The sequence below is a fragment of the Mustela putorius genome, unplaced genomic scaffold (genome assembly GCF_011764305.1).
Source record: "Mustela putorius furo isolate JIRA1106 unplaced genomic scaffold, ASM1176430v1.1 tig00000551_pilon_pilon_pilon, whole genome shotgun sequence".
NCBI classification, from domain to species: Eukaryota; Metazoa; Chordata; class Mammalia; order Carnivora; family Mustelidae; genus Mustela; species Mustela putorius.
The window spans coordinates 784,945-801,555 of record NW_025421412.1 but is presented as its reverse complement, the minus strand read 5'-3'; the positions used below and the strand labels follow the sequence as shown (position 1 = coordinate 801,555).

At 56.9% G+C, this 16,611-nt stretch overlaps 1 protein-coding gene across 1 annotated transcript in view; it reads left to right on the top strand.

Moving 5' to 3' along the window:
• The first annotated feature begins 14 nt into the window (after positions 1 to 14).
• Positions 15 to 16,611, top strand: part of CUL4A (cullin 4A) — a 42,315-nt gene continuing 25,718 nt past the window's right edge. Inside the window, exons 1-5 of the mRNA XM_045081262.1 lie at positions 15 to 224; positions 1,202 to 1,317; positions 9,657 to 9,760; positions 14,944 to 15,013; positions 16,159 to 16,232. Of these exons, the coding sequence (XP_044937197.1) occupies positions 86 to 224; positions 1,202 to 1,317; positions 9,657 to 9,760; positions 14,944 to 15,013; positions 16,159 to 16,232 (503 nt within the window). The 5' untranslated portion in view covers positions 15 to 85. The remainder of the gene's footprint in view (positions 225 to 1,201; positions 1,318 to 9,656; positions 9,761 to 14,943; positions 15,014 to 16,158; positions 16,233 to 16,611) is intronic.

Below are 16,611 nucleotides of genomic sequence, written 5' to 3'. Positions count from 1 at the left end.
GGGCGGCGCCGACGCGAGGCCCGCCCGCCCGCGCGGCCGGGGAGGCGGGACGGGGCGGGGCGCGCGCTGCTTCCCGGCCGCCGCCATGGCCGACGAGGCCCCCGGGAAGGCCGCGCTGTCGGCGCTCGTCGGACACACCAACGGCCTCACGAAGCCCGCGTCCCTCGTGGCCGCCAAGCCGGGCGGCGGCGGCTCCAAGAAGCTCGTCATCAAGAATTTCCGAGGTGGGTGCGGGGGGGCGGCCGGGCGCGGGGGGCGCCGGAAGTGCCGGGCCGGGGCGGCGGGGCCGGGGGCGGCGGGGCCGGGGGCGGCGGGGTCCCGGGGGAGGGCGGGGGTCCCGGGGGGACCGGGCCGGGGGCTCCGACCGCCGGAAGGACCGGCCGCGGCGAGCGGGGTCCCGGGGAGGGGTCAGGGCCCGCGGCCGCCGGAAGTGCCGGGCCGGGGCGGCGGGGGTCGGGGGGGGGGACGGCGCGGTCCGGGGGGGACGGGACGGGGTCCGCGGCCGCCGGAAGTGTCCGTCGTGGGCCCCGCGGCCGGGTCGGGAGCCGCTGCCCCGCTGCCCCTGCGCCGGTGACCGGCGCCGCCGACGCCCGCGGGGACAGCTCTGGCCGCGTCAGCCCGCGCCCGCCCCGCCGAGCGCCCCGGACGGCGCGGGTCCCCGGTCGGCGCAGGGTCCTCGGACGGCGCAGCTCCCGGACGGCGCAGGGTCCCCCGACGGCGCGGGTCCCGGACGGCGCGGGTCCCCGGACGGCGCAGGGTCCCGGACGGCGCAGGTCCCGGACGGCGCAGGGTCCCCGGACGGCGCAGGGTCCTCGGACGGCGCAGCTCCCAGACGGCGCAGGGTCCCCCGACGGCGCGGGTCCCGGACGGCGCGGGTCCCCGGACGGCGCAGGGTCCCCCGACGGCGCGGGTCCCGGACGGCGCGGGTCCCCGGACGGCGCAGGGTCCCGGACGGCGCGGGTCCCCGGACGGCGCAGGGTCCCGGACCGCGCAGGTCCCGGACGGCGCAGGGTCCCCGGACGGCGCAGGGTCCCCCGACGGCGCGGGTCCCGGACGGCGCAGGGTCCCCCGACGGCGCGGGTCCCGGACGGCGCAGCTCCTGGACGGCGCAGGGTCCCCGGACGGCGCGGGTCCCCGGACGGCGCAGGGTCCCGGACGGCGCAGGTCCCCGCAGCGGGGCTGACGCGCGCTCCGTTCGCAGACAGACCGCGGCTGCCGGACAACTACACGCGGGACACGTGGCAGCAGCTGCACGAGGCCGTCAGGGCCATCCAGAGCCGCACGTCCATCCGCTACAACCTGGAGGAGCTCTACCAGGTGAGTCCCGCGGGGGGACGCGGCCTTTGCCGGGCGGGCCGCCGTGGGGTGCGCCGTCGGCGAGAGCCAGGCCCTGGACCCGCGAGGACGTGCGTCCAGCAGGAGCCGCCGCGGGCCTGCCCCCGGGAGGGCGTCGGGAGTGACCGCCCTGCGGGGGACGGCGCCGCTCCCAGGTCGCTGCGGGACGCTGCGGGCGTCCCCGGTGCGGTGTCCCGCGCCCGTCGCCGGCCTGTGCGGCGCGGTCACCCGGCGCGGACCTGGGCGCGGTTTCTGTGGCCCTTCGGCCGGTTCCGGTCCTCGCCCGACGGGCAGCAGCGGGGTCTCTCGGCAGGGTGGGCGGGTCGGCACCGGCTGGCCCGGTGTCCCCTCGGGAGGAGCGCCCCGAGCGGGTCCGCCGCCGCCCGTGCTTTCGGCCCAGGTCAGCCTGCACTAGTGTTTGTTGGGAAAGCCGCGGGGACTCCAGCCGGGCGCCCAGAGGACCGCGACGGCCACCCGCCCTCCCACCGCCCAGGACGGCCGCTGTGGGCAGCTGGAAGGGCGTCCGCCCTCTCTTGGGTTACTTTACTGTGAGTCTGGCTTGTCCTCGGGGGACTTCTCAGGGCAGAGCTTAGGGACGGCGCGTGTGGAGGACATAGCCGCGTGGCGGAGACGCGTGGGTACTCACAGCGCTTGGACACGTCTGCTCCCTGCCCCGCCCCAGGCCTTGCAGGTGACGGAGGTCCTTCCTGTCGCTGTCCGCCCGTCCCGAGTCCCCGTGGCGGGACCGTATCCTGCAGTTGCTCGTGCCTGGCGTCCTCCCATCAGGGTGGTGCTGGGGAGGGTCAAGCCGTTGAGCGGCGGTGATTTGTCGGCTCCTTGCTGGGGAGACCCGGGCCACCTTTCCTCAGGGTCACAGACATTGGGATCGCCAGTTGGGGGTCATGGGTCTGGCTGTTACAGACGTGGACACCCAAGTCTCCCGGCACACATGTTCACTGCTCCTGGGTGAAGACCTAGAAGTGGAGTCTCAGAGTCGTGAGCAGAGTGAGCACTTACCTTGTCAGGAGTCGTCCGTTTGCAGAGTGGCTGGACCGTCTAGTGCTGCACAGTGAGGTGTGCGAGCACCAGCTTTCCTGTGTTCTTGCTCACACTTGTTTTTTCAGATTTTTAAAAAACTTTAGCCTCCTGAGTACATGTGTAGTGGTCCTCTGGATTCTCGTATGGATGTTAGAATCTGTTTGCCTATTTCCGCAGAAATGTCTGCTAGGATTTTGATGAGGATTGTGTCAGGTTCTCGATCAGTGTGACGGATGCTGATGCCTCGATGGCACCACGCCCACCAGCTGATCACAAGGCACGGGTCTGTCTAGTCTTCCTCGATTTCCAGTTGTTTTTACTTCCGTGTCCAAGTCTTGTACCTCATCTGTGAGATTTACCCATAAGCGTGTGATGTTTCTGCTGCTGGTTGCAGGTGGTGGTGTACGTTAGGGTTTCTGGTTCGTGCTAGTGTGTAGAAGTAGGACTGTTTATGTGTCGCTCTCGGATGGTGCTCCCTTGCTAACGCTACTTCCAGTAGCTTCTTGCAGATTCCGTCAGATTTTTTACGTAAAGTCATGTCACCTTTGAGCAAAGATGGTTTCACTTCTTCCTTCCTTTCTTTTCTTTTTTTTTTTTTAAGATTTTATTTACTTATTTGACAGAAATCACAAGTAGACAGAGAGGCAGGCAGAGAGAGAGAAGGAAGCAGGCTCCCCGCTGAGCAGAGAGCCCGATGCGGGGCTCGATCCCAGGACCCTGAGATCATGATCTGAGCCGAAGGCAGCGGCTTAACCCACTGAGCCCCCCAGGCGCCCCACACTTCTTCCTTTCTAATCTTCCTGCCTTGTGTTTCGTTCTCTTACCTCTGCTCACCGTTCAGACCCTCCAGAACGATGGTGAGTAGAAGTGGTAGAAGCCGACGTCCTTGTGGGGCTCCTGTGGGAAGAGCCTTCAGTCTTTCATCACGGAGTATGATGTCAGGTGTGGTTTTTTCAAAAGCCCATTGTCAGATTGAGGGACCTCCTTTTCGCAGTTTGCTGAGAACTTACCAGAAGCACCTTTTGGATTTTGGTGAATTCTTCGGTGCCTGTTGAGGTGATTGTATGACTCGTTTTCTCAGCTTATCGTATTGATTGGCTTTCCAGACGGTAGGACTGTCCTGCAGACCTCAGATCAATCTGACTTGGTAGTGGGGTCTTATTTTGTTATATGTTGCTGGACTCGTTTTGCTAACACTGTATTCATTTTTGCATTTGTGATCACAGAAGGTGGTGGTGTGTTTTCTCGTACTGTATTTGCATTCGGTTTCAGAGTGCCAAATAGTCCCTCCTTTTAATTTTTTGTAAGAGGTTGTATAGAATTGGTATTATTTTTTCCTTAGCTGTTTGAGAGAACCCCCAGTGGATCGCCAACATCGGCTCTCAGCGGGAGCTCGTGAACGACACATTTCTTCAGTGTCCGTAGAGCTGTTCGGGTCGCTCCTGTCTGCAGGGTCACTGATCTTCTGCAGCACGGCATCTGCCAGGACTGCTGTCTGGTGGGATTTTTGTCGCGTGCGTCGGTGTTCTCTCCAGATGCTCACTGGAATCTTTTCTGTGCCTTCCCTGTCATTGGGTAACTTCCGAGCTTACGGAATGGCCTTAGAATAGCGGTTTCAGTGTTGGTTCCAGGCCACTTTTGAATTCTTTTTCTCCCCAGTAAGGGTTGTGTTTTCTTCTTTGCACGTCGGATAATCTTTGATTGTCAGGCGTGTGATTGATATTTTTGTATTTCTATAAATATTCTGAGCTTCCCTGCAGACCTGTTAAATTATTTGGGAACAGTTTAATCATTTAGAGTCGTGTTTCTAAGATTTACTGGGCAGGACGAGAGCAGTATTTTGTCCAAGACTAATTGTCCCACAATTGGGGCAAACCCTTCCTGAATGAGTATTTAGTGCCTAGTCTCATGTGGTTTTCCACTCTGGCTTGTAGGAAGGTGCTATTCCTGGTCCTCTCTGGGCACCAGACACTGTTGTCTCTGAATCTGACAGTTTCTCACACGTAGGTCCTGGTCATCGCTCTGCTGAATCCTCGGGGAGGGGGCTCCCTTGAGGTCTCCTCGCTCGTCTGCAAGCTCCTGTCTGGCTGCATCTCTTCCCTCTGGGCCCTTGTTTTGGAGACTCAAACTTCAGCTCCTGGTACCCACTCCGCAGCCTGGAAACGGGGATATAAGAAGTTGGGGTGCTGGGGCTTCTTTTCTGTCTCCCAGAGATCACCGTCTGTCACAGGCCAGCGTGCAGTGCTTTGAAAATGGATGCTGCTTTTCTTTTTTCTTTTTTTTTTTTTTTGGCAGGGGTGCTGCCGAAGAGGGGCAGAGGGGAGGAAGAGGGAGCGAATCTTAAAGAGAGCAGACTCCATACCCAGTGCAGAGCTCAACACTGGGCTCCATCTCACAAGCCCGAAGTCATGGCCTGAGCCCAAGTTGAGAGTTGGGACACTTAACTGATGGAGCCACACAGATGCTCCTTTTGTGTATTTTGTGTGCTTTTTGGTAAATTCAGGGAGAAGGGCTAGTCTAGTCTATTTTTTCTTGACCAGAAGCAGGAGTCCTGTCAAACATCTAAACCCTCATAGGTTTTTAGTTTAAGAAAATACCATGCGGCACAGGTAGAGCTGATTATTCCTCTTTTCCTGGATATTCAATCTGGTATTTCTTTCCCGTTGTTTTCCTCAGTAGAGTGACTTCGCAGTAGCTTTTACCCAGCAGGATGTCCCGTGAGGGTCTCCACTGATACTACCGCAAGTGCCCTGAGTGTCTTAGGACCCTGAGGGCCAGAGGGGCTTACCCCTCAAATGGGATCACACGTTCCATTGTGTGGGCAGGAGGGCCCAGTGGGGGTCCGCTGACTGACTTTCCAGGGGTGTGGGCACAGGCAAACTCCTGGCCACTCAGACCTTCCCCGCGCGGTTCAAGACAGGGCTGTGGAGTGAGCTGCTCAGATCTGCGGGCAGCCAGCAGGACAGAAATAGTAAGTGACGTCATTGTGCAGTTACTGACTGTGTGCTTCCCTGGTCCGGGATAAAGGAGGCAGTGCACTTGACCTCTTGTTTCGAAATAAGGTCTGTTCTCTGAGGTGGTGTGGCGTATACTTTGCTGAAGAATCTCATGCAAAAGTAACAATTCTTACTGAAGTGTGAAAGTTATTTTGGGTTTTTTTTTGAGGACGTCTTCAAGATGGTTTGGTGTTGATGTGTTTCTCAACGTGGGGTCTCTTATCCCCCCATCAAGGCATCCCTTTCGCTGATAGACCCCCGGGTGTCAGCTCTAGTCCACTTGTCATTTCTTTGTCACTCTGCTTAGTGAAGACGGAGGTGCCAAGAGTGGTGACGGGCAAGTCTTCATGAGGAGAACGTTTTCAGTGCATAGAACTTTTTAGTCTGTTCAAAGACCTGGGCTTTAGACCTTCTAGTCACTACCTGTGGGAGAAAGTTTATCTGGTGTGTCTCCTGTCTCTACGTTTTAGTCCTCTTTGTTACCATAATGAAACAACGGAAAACCGAAGGCTGCGTTTTCAAGAAGAGTTTCAGGGAAGGGCTAATTTTGATTTCTGGCAGTGTTGATGCCCAGACACAAAGCCATCATGGGGGACCTGTTGTTCTGAGGAAGGCTCTGCTGTCTCGAGTCCGACTCATGTCTGAAACCGCGCCGCCTGGTGATAATCAAGTGAAGGAAAATGCGGACGTGGGTATCGAAAGCGCTAGTAGGACGGCGCGGACAGGTGCGACAGTGAAAAGCCCTGCACAGTAGACGCGCAGACATCACTTGATGGCCCAATTTGAGAAAGTAACAAATTAACCAACAGTGAACTCAGTACATAAGTTATTCAAAAACAGGAAAATCTGCAAACTTGGCTTAATAGAAGCGATTTCATGGGGGTGCCTGGGAGCTCGGTCGCTTAAGTGTTTGCTGAACGTCTGCCTTCAGCTCCGGTCCTGATCTCAGGCTTCTGGGATTGAGCCCTGTGTCAGGCTCACTGCCCAATAGAGAGCCTGCTTTTCGCTCTCCCTCTGCTGCTTCCCCTGCTTGTGTGCACGTGCTATCTCTCTCTCTCTCTCTCTCTCTGTCAAATAAATAAATTTTTAAAAGAGATTTTATGTATTTTTCTGACAGAGATCCCAAGTAGGCAGAGAGGCAGGCAGAGAGAGAGGAGGAAGCAGGCTCCCCGCCGAGCAGAGAGCCCGATGCGGGACTCGATCCCAGGATCCTGGGACCATAACCTGAGCTGACGGCAGAGGCTTAACCCCTTGAACCACCCAGGCGCCCCCCAAATAAATAAATCTTTAAGAAAGAAAGGATTTCGTAAGCCAGCAGTCTCAGCACTCAACAGGGCTGGTTGTTTCTGGAGGTGGCTGGCGTCTGGGACCGGGAGTCTGCTGGTAAACACAGCCACACGGGCCCTGGCACTTCCCGTTCCTCAAATCTCCCTCACTCGGATCGGATTGAGTTTTTACCTCCTTTACTCATTTCTTACAGGTAGAAATCTGGGGGCGTAGAGCCCTGTCGGTGCCTTCTTCCCAGGTGGTGAGCTCAGCACCTTTCAGTGAGGCTGCCGTTTAGGGCCCGTCTTCCAGACCGGCTACTGCTCACCGCGGGGCGGTGGCTGCCGCCTTCCGCCCTGATCTGCGCGTGCCTGTTTGTGCGAGGTGTGCTGTGCCGGGAGCCCCAGCCGGTGCACTCTCCTTACAGGGGTTGGCCCGAGGTGGGGTTTTCTCCAGGGCTGGGGGAGCTTCTCATTTTCCCCTCATCTACTTAAACAGCTCCTAGTGCCGGCCTGCTCTCACTTTTGTGATTTTTCACACTGTGGCATGTTTTACTCCTTTTTCTCTCTGATCTCAGCTTTGGTCCTCAAGGCCTTTACGGAAGCAGATCAGCGGCCAGAACCGCGTGCCCGCACTGCATGGCTGCCAGGCTTTGTCCCCACCCCGCAGCATGCCTGGCTGGGCATTCTGTCACCAAGGGACAAGCGTCGCTTGGGGCTGAGGGCTTGGCCCTGCAAATAAACAGGCATTTGATGCTGCCCTGCTCGGCTGTCCTAACACGGACAGCAGCCTGAAGGGGTTGGGTGTGGAGGCCTGGAGGACTTAGATTAGAGAGCTGAGCTGTGGGCGGTTCAGACAAGCAGTGTCTGCCGCCAAGTGGGAGCCTTTATCCTCACACAGGTGCTACTTGCCCACCTCTAATCGTTGGATTAGGCAAATTCCTCTTCTCTGTTAGGACACTTGAAAAGATGAGTAGGGAATGTCAGAGGCACCCCCTATCCCCCTCACCCCCCATACAGGTCAGACTGAGTACTCTATAGGCCAGAGAAGGCATTCCTAAATCCAAAGTATGCCTCGGTTTGGGGAGGGGCTTCCATGTGACGGCGCTGGGCAGAGACGTCTGCCAGGGCCCTGCGAGTGGGGCCGCCCTCTGTGCTCCCTGTAATGTAAGACTCCAGCAGTGACTCAGCAGAGACTCGAGAAAGGACAGCACCCATGGCTAACCCGGCTCCTCTGGGTTTGCCTGTGGTTGAAGAGGCCCCAAGTCCTCAGGCTTAAATACAGAACGAATCTGTGTGCTTCGGGTGAACAGCAAGTCTGTCCAGATAGGATGAGAAACAGTGTTGGAAAACCCACAGTGACAGCCTGTCACAGCTGGAGAGAGGGGGCTTTGAGGGCGCTGAGTCCTGCTTCGGGAACTAGAACATTTGTAGTGGTTCCCTTCAGTGACTTCTTGTTCCAGCTTCTCTGGATTTTTACCAAACAAAATACGTTTTATGTATTACATTCAAAACATTTCGTGATAATTATGTTTGTGGGATCCCCTAATGATTAACTTACCGGAGCAGAAGCATTTGTCATCGGGTTATCTTGGTTTTTTTAAGAAGGAAAAGGATAGATCTCTGAATTGTACCGACCGGACTACAAAGTGAAGGAATCGCAGAGTTTAAGAAAAATCAGGGGAGGAGCGCCTTGGTGGCTCAGTGGGTGAAGCCTCTGCCTTCGGCTCAGGTCATGATCTCAGGTCCTGGGATCGAGCCCCACATCGGGCTCTCTGCTCAGCCGGGAGCCTGCTACCCTCTCTCTCTCTCTGCCTGCCTCTCTGCCTACTTGTGATCTGTCAAATAAATCAATAAAATCTTTAAAAGAAAAGAAAAGTCGGGGGATTTCAGCACTGAATGTACACGAGGCTTTATTTCTATGGCAAGACACACCTATATAGCAAGCACCACACCTTGCTGCCAAGAAGTCGTCCTTTTTATGGTCACCCCCGCCACCGCTCCCCCCCACCTCCTCACCCCACCCCACCCCCTGCGCTCTGCTCTCTTGTAGTCTTTTGAACATGTGTATGTTCCACATCACGGTTACCGTATTTTTCAACGCAGGCTAATGTGTAGCACTTTGTGTAACATTAAGTATGAGGACTATTAATGTTTTAAGTGTTACTGCAGTGAATAACTTTATAAAAACTTGTTATTTTTATTTTCTCAAGAGTACAGTTTTTGAGTTAAATTTAGATTCCACAGTGTTTCAAGGCAATGTATCCCCAATTTTTTTTTAAATGGCTCAAAACTAGTCAGAAAAAATTACGTTTGCTTTTAGTATCTCCTTTGGAGTAAATGAGATGTTGGTATTGTACATGGGATTTGAAAAATTTTACTGGAACTGGAGGGAATATACAAACATTTTTTTGATGTGTGTCAAAAATATTTTTAAAAAATGTTTCTTCCTGAAAAACTTGTTTCTTTGTTGAGACAAACGTAAGTAAATCACTGACTGACCTTGAGGAACGGTAAATAGGAAACGACACAACCTGGTCTGTCACCTGGGCCTTGGCACTGTTCCTTGGAACGGCCTGCGGCTGCGCCCCCCACTTGGACGGCGGGCACGAGGGTCGGCCCGTTGCACGTGACGCTCACACAGCTCTCCTGCGCCCTCGCCTCAGACGAGTGAGTGGGAGCGCCCGGCTTTCCTCTGATGTCCCCGGGTGACGTTGTGTGTGGCCAGGTTGGAAGGTTGCTGTGTGGTGGCCACTCAGACATGGTGCGCTCACACCATGTGACTGTCACACCATGTTCCACAGCCACAGTTGTCACCGTTGCTGCCGAGCCCTGACCGGGCCCCGGGCTTCAGATAGTCATTGCCCTGCACTGGCTCCTAACTGTGCCCGTGCTTGTGGACGTGTCGGGGGCGGGGCGCCTCTCTGACGGCTGTGATCTTTAGTGTGTGTACACACGGGGCTTTTTAAAGACCTGATTTGTTATTCACGGTGAATAATTCACTTGTTCCTTTTGTTTTCAGGCTGTTGAAAATCTCTGTTCTCACAAAGTTTCCCCAACGCTGTACAAGCAGCTGCGCCAGGTCTGTGAAGATCACGTCCAAGCACAGATCCTCCAGTTCAGAGAATATCCTTTTTCTGGCTCATGGGTTTCTGTCCGTTACCTAAATCCTTTGAGACTAAACATTAGTAGGATAAAGAACTAATGAGTATCCTTAATATTAAAATAACAGCTTTTAAAATTCCCATTTATAGAACAAAACCTAACTTAAGTTTCATGTGGTCTAATATAAAAGACTTTTTTTAAGTAGAATTTTTAACATTTAAATTACGTATCTGCTTAAAGCAATAGAGTGTCCATTTATTGGGTCTGGTTGAAGTATTTAGGGTGAGTTCTGGAAAGTGTCTTAATTTTATTCTGCCTGCCATCCTTTTATCTTGTCTTCTGGGATGTGTCTCCAGTTCCCACGGACTTGGCGACGAAAGCCAGTACCCATCTGTAGGCTCAGCTGCGTGTGTGGGGCATCACGGCTGGGCTCAGTGGGTTCTCCCACTGGCTGAAAGCATGGGGCCGGCCGGTCGGGGTCTCGCCTGAAGCCACCTTGCAGGCTTGCCGCGGTGGGGGCGGAGCTCCCCTTCCTCTGTGGCGGGACAGACGCTGCTCAGCCCCTGGAGGCCGCCCTGGCTTCTCACCGCAAGGCCTCTCAGGCACCAGGGTTGTTTGCTTCATCTGAACCAGCAGGAGAGGGCCCCTCTCTGGTCTGCTGGACGGGATTGTGTGATGTGACCCTCATGCTCAAAGCCCTCCCAGGGTCCAGAGAGGGAGTTACAGGCTACGACACGGGAACAGGGGTGTCTTCGAGTTTGGCTGGTGTCCAGACGCGGGGCTCCTCCGGCCCTGTGCACCTCTGCTGTCTGGCCTCAGCCCGCCCCTGCAGCTTCCTCGTGCCTCCTGGATGGGCTTCGCTTTGCGGCACCTGTCTGGGGCCGCTCTTTCTGGGTCTCTCTCTTCGTTTGTGGTCGGTAGCCTGGACCTGTTCATTTCTGACTTTGTTTTCTAGCTAAAGGAATCTTTTCTGTCCTGTACCCTCACCTTGAGAAATGGGAGCTCTCAGAGCTTGTGGAAATCCCTCAGGGCAGCCCCCGTAGTGCTGATGCCTGCTGACGGGGCTCGGGATTGCCCGTGGCTGTGAAGCCCTGCGGTGCGGCCTCAAGCAAGGGGTCTCTGCAGACGTGGGTGAGCAGAGTCCATTTTGATCCTCTTGCCTCGGCATCTGTAACTACAGCTCTGCGGTATTTTCTGGCGCAGCTCTGTCCTTCAGGACCACGGTGACCACACCGTTGAACCTATGGAAGATGGCCAGCATGCATTACATCTCAAAGCCGTCTTCTGAGGGTACACAGAGGCACCCCTCCGGCCTCAGTGCCACAGCTCAGGAGTCCCAGAGGCTGGGGACGGGTCCAGGAACCCACTTCAGGATGCTGGCGTCTGAAGGGTAGCTAGAACCCAGGCTTCTACAAGCCGCCAGCAGATCCCCAAGTTCTTGTTTGCAGACGGGCACACGTGAGGGAGAACTGGTGTGCTCACTCCTCACGTAGCTGGTCTCACAGAGACCTCGTCCGGGACTGCTGGGTTACCCGATGAAATCCCCCTCCTCCCGGCTGACCTTGCCTTGTGACTCACACAGATGCGTTCCTGAGTCACTCGCTCAGCAGCGCTTCCTTCCTGCCCGGCCCGCCGCCGGCACACGGGGGAGACGATTGCCGCACCTGCTCTCTGCCCTCCCGGTAGTCACAGCGCGGTGACCGAGGCAAGGGGCTTGTCACGTGTCCTTGAGGCTGTGACACACTGTGCTTATAGAAATTACCGAGTATTTCAGAGAAGAGAAAAGTTCAAGTGACGCTCCGCCATCTTTTGTCTCCACTAGGGAGAGGCCCCTTGAGTTCTGAGATGCTGAGTTGCTAGAATCAGGGGCAGGAGCGGCAGTGCAGGGGGCGGCCGGCTTGGGCGGAGCTTCCCAGAGGAGGGGACCCGAGTCGCATTGGACAGGAAGGGCAGGGTGTCGCCGGCCAGAAGGAGTGGGCCACGAGATGCACGCAGAGAGCCAGAGCACTGTGCCTCGACCGGCCCCGGGAGGGCTGCTGGCGTTCAGGGCTGCCGCTTGGCTTTGAACCTGCATGTACCTCCAGAGGCTTTGGCCATCGTCTGCACATCTGAGAGCCCTCGCAGGTGTGGGAAGCAATCCAGCAGGAAAAGACCCGTGACAAGGGAGGCCAGTGTCCCCCGACCTCCAGTCCTGGCAACAGACAGGAAGACGAAGCTTAAACGCTGGGCCGGGGTGGGGGGAGGGTTCTCAGGAGCAGAGGATACACATTTCAGAAACTGCACGGTGAGGAGAGGGCGGCCAGTCATGCAGGGGAGGGGCTGTGCCTGCCGGGAGGAAGGTGCGGGCATGACGAGGGGCCAGTGGCAGAGCTGCCGCGGATGCCCAGACACTTGGGGCGGTCGTGTGTCGGGGTCAGCGTGTCCGGCTTTCTCCAGTCTCTGGGTTGCTCTCTGACTGAAGGGCTGCACCTTGCTCTGCGTCCGCGGCCTGTAGCAGGAGAGGTGCTTGGGGAGACCAAGGGACCCTCCCGCGGTTCTCCTCAGGTGCTTGCTCACGCGTGTGATCAGTTCTGCACTTACCCACTCCCCACTCCCTTCTCCCAAACGGAGGCCGTCCCCAGGCGCTGCCTCTCCGCCATGTGCCAACCTGGGCGGCAGACGGTGCAACCGGGGGGGATGTGCCACGCACCAGGGCTCGGTTCACGAGGGCCTCTTCCTAAATGGCAAACCAGACTGTCCTTGGAGTCTGAGCTGCACGTTGTCACAGCTGTGGTTAGCTGCAGGAGCCCTGGCGGCCCTACGTGGGGTGTTGGGGCTGGAATCCTGCACAGAAGCAGCGCAGCCCACAGGGCAGAAAGGTGCACGAGTCGGCGGCTTCACGACTTCCTGTGTCTTCCTGCCCCACGGGGGGCTTCTTTACGAAGACCCTCTGTGCTCACGCTTTCAGGGGCCTTCCGTGTGCAGGGCCCTTGCTCTGGCACGGCACCCTCTTCGTCAGCTGGAAGGGGGCAGAGCTGGAGCGTGGCCCCAGGTTCGTGCTGGGGTTCAGAGGTGGGCGCTGTGTGCTTTTCCTCTGTGGGCTTTGTGGACTGATGAGGGCCTGAGGGAGGCAGGAAGTGAATCGCCCGACCTGTGAACTTTGGGAACCATTAGGCGAGAGTTCTCTGCCCTCGGATGGGCAGACTGGGTTTGGGGGAGGGCTGTTCATGACGAACCACTGGTGTCGTGTGGAGCGGATCCGTGGACCTGGCGTGTCTGCTGCTGCCGGCCAGCTCCGAGGCCGCGCGCTCTGTGGTCGGAGCAGAGTGGCCTGCTTTAGGAGACACGGCACAGACAGACCTGGTCACGTTTCTACTCCGGCGTGAGCGCTGTTCCTGATTTCTTCTCTTCGTTTAATCTTTGCAGTCCCGGGAACACGTAGCTGTTAATGTGGTGTGTCAGCTTGTTGCCACGGTATTAGTTTGCCGTCTGGAGGCGGGTAGGCTGCTTAAACCCTCACTTGCATCTGGTCCTTCTCCAGACAGGAGGGGACGGTGTCGGGAACCCGTGAAGTGCGAGCTGCCTGCCGTGCGGCCCAGCGGTGCTTGTGTGAGGCTCTAGGTTTCGACACCTGGAGGGCTGGAGCTCTGTGTGTGCCACCCTTGAGGCCCAGCCGACCGCTTGCTGCTGCGTTCCATGGGGAGTGGCCAGAAGTTACCGACCTCTGCCAGCTGTTGAAGGAGAAGCCTCTCTCGATGAGCTCAGCACATGGGCCTCTCCCTGCCAAGGAAACCCTGTGCGGGGCGGGGTGCTGCCTGCCTATTAGAGCACGGGGGCCGTCGGGGCGGTCAGGTTGGCTGGTGTGTGTCTCAGCGTGGGCGGCCTCCCTGGTGCCTCGGCCCTCAGCTGGTACAGACGGCCTGTGGAGGTGGCCTTCGTGTGGGCCACACCTCGAGTGGCCCATGTGCAGCCGCAGGCGCCAGAGCTGCTGGGTCCCCGCTGCAGTGGCACCTGTCTAAAAGGCGTGTGACTCTTCTTTGTTCAGACTGTCTGTGCAAGGTTCTAATACTGTATGCCGCTGTAAATGTGGGCAGTCGTAAAATGCTTCTTTGAGAACAGGGTGTTAACCATTGAACTAGTAGTTCTTTCCTAGGACTGTGTAAAAACTTACTAGCAAAGTCTCGAGAGAAAGAAGTAAGATGCTTGGCCAGGACCACTGTGGTTGTGGTCAGCTCGCCTCGCTGGTGTGAAGAGATGCAGGTGTGCCCGTCAGTCCCTCGGGGCACTGTTGATCTTCTGTCCCCTCCCCAAAGGCCTGGCTGTGCCTCGCCCTCTGCACACCTCCCTGCCAACTGAAGACACTGATGTTTGTCTGATTCGACATGTCACACGCTGGCCGTGGGCTTTTTCTCCTTTACGTGCTGTGGATTTTATGTCTAACCTCACACCGTCTCCGAGGAAGTGGAACCCCAGGGAAGCTCATTCCTGGTCGAGTGTCCTGGAGCTAGGACCACAGGGACGGAAGCCAGGCGACGCAGGTCTCCCCCACCTCAGCGGCTGCAGTGCTGGTCCGCAGAGACCGAGCGCCGTCTGCACCATGCGGCTGGGGAGACCGAGGAGCTCGCGCATGAAGGGGGCTTGGTGAGCCACGCAGCAGCGGGCGGACGCTCAGGACCCCAACTTCGCACAAACCTGGGACAGCCGTGCTCCAGACGTTCGGCCGCGGTTTGCTCTAGGAACCCATAATGCGGCTTCTTTTTTCTTAGAAACGCTATTTTGACCTTTCTGAGAAAATAGGTTCTAATTATCAAGCTGAGAGTGGTCCTGGTTTGGAGCATGAATGGGGTTTCCCATCCGTTCTCACTGAGGCTCTCGGTCAGACATCAGCCACTTGCCTGGAGCTGCCAGTCCCCGGCGCCATTAGCAGTCGGCCGGCTTCCTGTGCACCGGGGTAGCGCGGCTCCCTCGGTCTGACCACCCACACCCACGAGGCCTGGGGCCCGGGTTCAGGCGGCAGGGCCCCTCCAGGGATGCGGGAAAGGCAGGGAACGCAGCCGCGCTGATCACCAGCTTGGGGGGAGGTGAGCGACGGAGAAAACCCACATCCCTGGTCCTCTGCCAACTCAGCGATGGCCGTGTCTGTGTCAGGAATGGCAGTGAAGGGGCTAAAACTGCAGTAATTAAATTGGCCAGCATTGGGCATGTTTTCCTTAGCAGATCTGCACAGACTCACTAGATAGTGTTTTATTTTTAAAGAAGATTAACACGTGCTGGCAGGATCATTGCAGACAGATGGTAAGTGCACTGACTGTCCCCACGAACCCAGCCTCAGGTGTGGGGTGCTGCCTCGTCTCCCCTGCGCGCGCCCTCTTGATCCTGTTCACCCTCCGGTGTAGCCGAACAGAAGGGAGTGGGGGAGCAGGGAGGATGTGCCCCTTGTAATGCAGCGTCTTTTTTCCTTTTTAATCAAAGTGTGGCCTCAGCCACCTTCCCTTACCTGCCCGGGGACGGTGTGGGCCAGACCATGGGCTGAGGTAGGGAAGTTCTGTTTAGGGTGAAATGGCGCCATTCAGCTCAATGTAGTTGGACAGCAGAGCAGAGCAGGGTGTGAGTTGCTTTTCTAGATTGGGGCCGGGCTGGCTGCTACCGTGAGCTTCAGACCAGCCTGACAGCTCAGGAATCCTGAATGGATCTCTGAAGTTTTCCTTATCCTGCCTTGTGCGTGACCGTCAAGCCCGATGAGGTTTCTACTAGAACTGGAAAGCCAAAGTCTTTGACTTTGTGCACGTGTTGATTCTAATTTGGTCTTATGTATATGAGTTTCTTCATGTGGCCTGTTCGGAAGTGGAAGCGGGACCAGTGGCTTTGCTGAGTGGATGGCATTCTTTTGTTTCCTCAGTGAGGTAAAAAGGGGCAATGAATGAGCCCCTTTTCCAGCATAGTCACCTGGTAGGTGGTCAGAATAGATGAACGTCTGCTCGGAAGGCTCTGGTCACAGGGCTGGTGGCTTCTGTGACAGGAGAATCCCAGGGCCGTTGACGAGCCTGTCCCCTCCATGCTCTGCTTGCAAAGGAGAGTCGGACACGTGGCCAGCAGCCTTGTGTCAAGGTGATAAGGACTGATGGTTTAAGAAGCTTAAAGTGTCTCTTTAGGCCCATGAGATACACCACATCAGTCAAGAGATGACCAGATTTCCAAGTTATCCCTTAGGTTAAATAGTTTAAAATCTGTATAATTAGATTTTCTGGATAAAAGAGGTGAAAATTAAACCTCAAAAGAACAACTAAATATGGGGGGAATCAGTCATAAGGGTCTTGGGGGGAACATCAGGAAACAGTTATTGTTAGTTAGATTGGAGACTGCTGCTATAGTCACGATTCGGAAGGCCTAATCTTGGATGTTTAATAAGTGACGTAAACAGATGCTTTTCTACTCGCCAGATCATGATCAGAAGTATCTTCCTGTTTCTGGACCGCACGTACGTCCTACAGAATTCCATGCTTCCTTCTATCTGGTGAGTGTCGGGGGGCGGTCGAACTGCCTCTGCAGCTGCCTTTCGGGCCGATCCTTTATGTCCGCCAGACCCACGAGCACACACGTCCAGACCCAGCTGGACCTTAGTCCCGGGGGCAGAGCTGGGCAGGGCCGCACCAGGGGAGCCCCTCCGGGCCCCCGGCCGGCCTGCGCTGAGCATCACCATGGAGGTGGCAGGCCGGTGTGGCGGCCCTGTGGGGAGGCCCGTTTCTGTCACCGGGCGCTGCGCGTCAGGGCTGTCCAGGGCCAGCAGCACACCACTCCCCTCTGCTGGGAGCAAGGGGCCGAGGCTCTCCGTGACCATCCAGAAGCTGGTCCAGCCAGTGGTCCAGTGAAGCTCTGAGGAAGGCTGAGGCTGG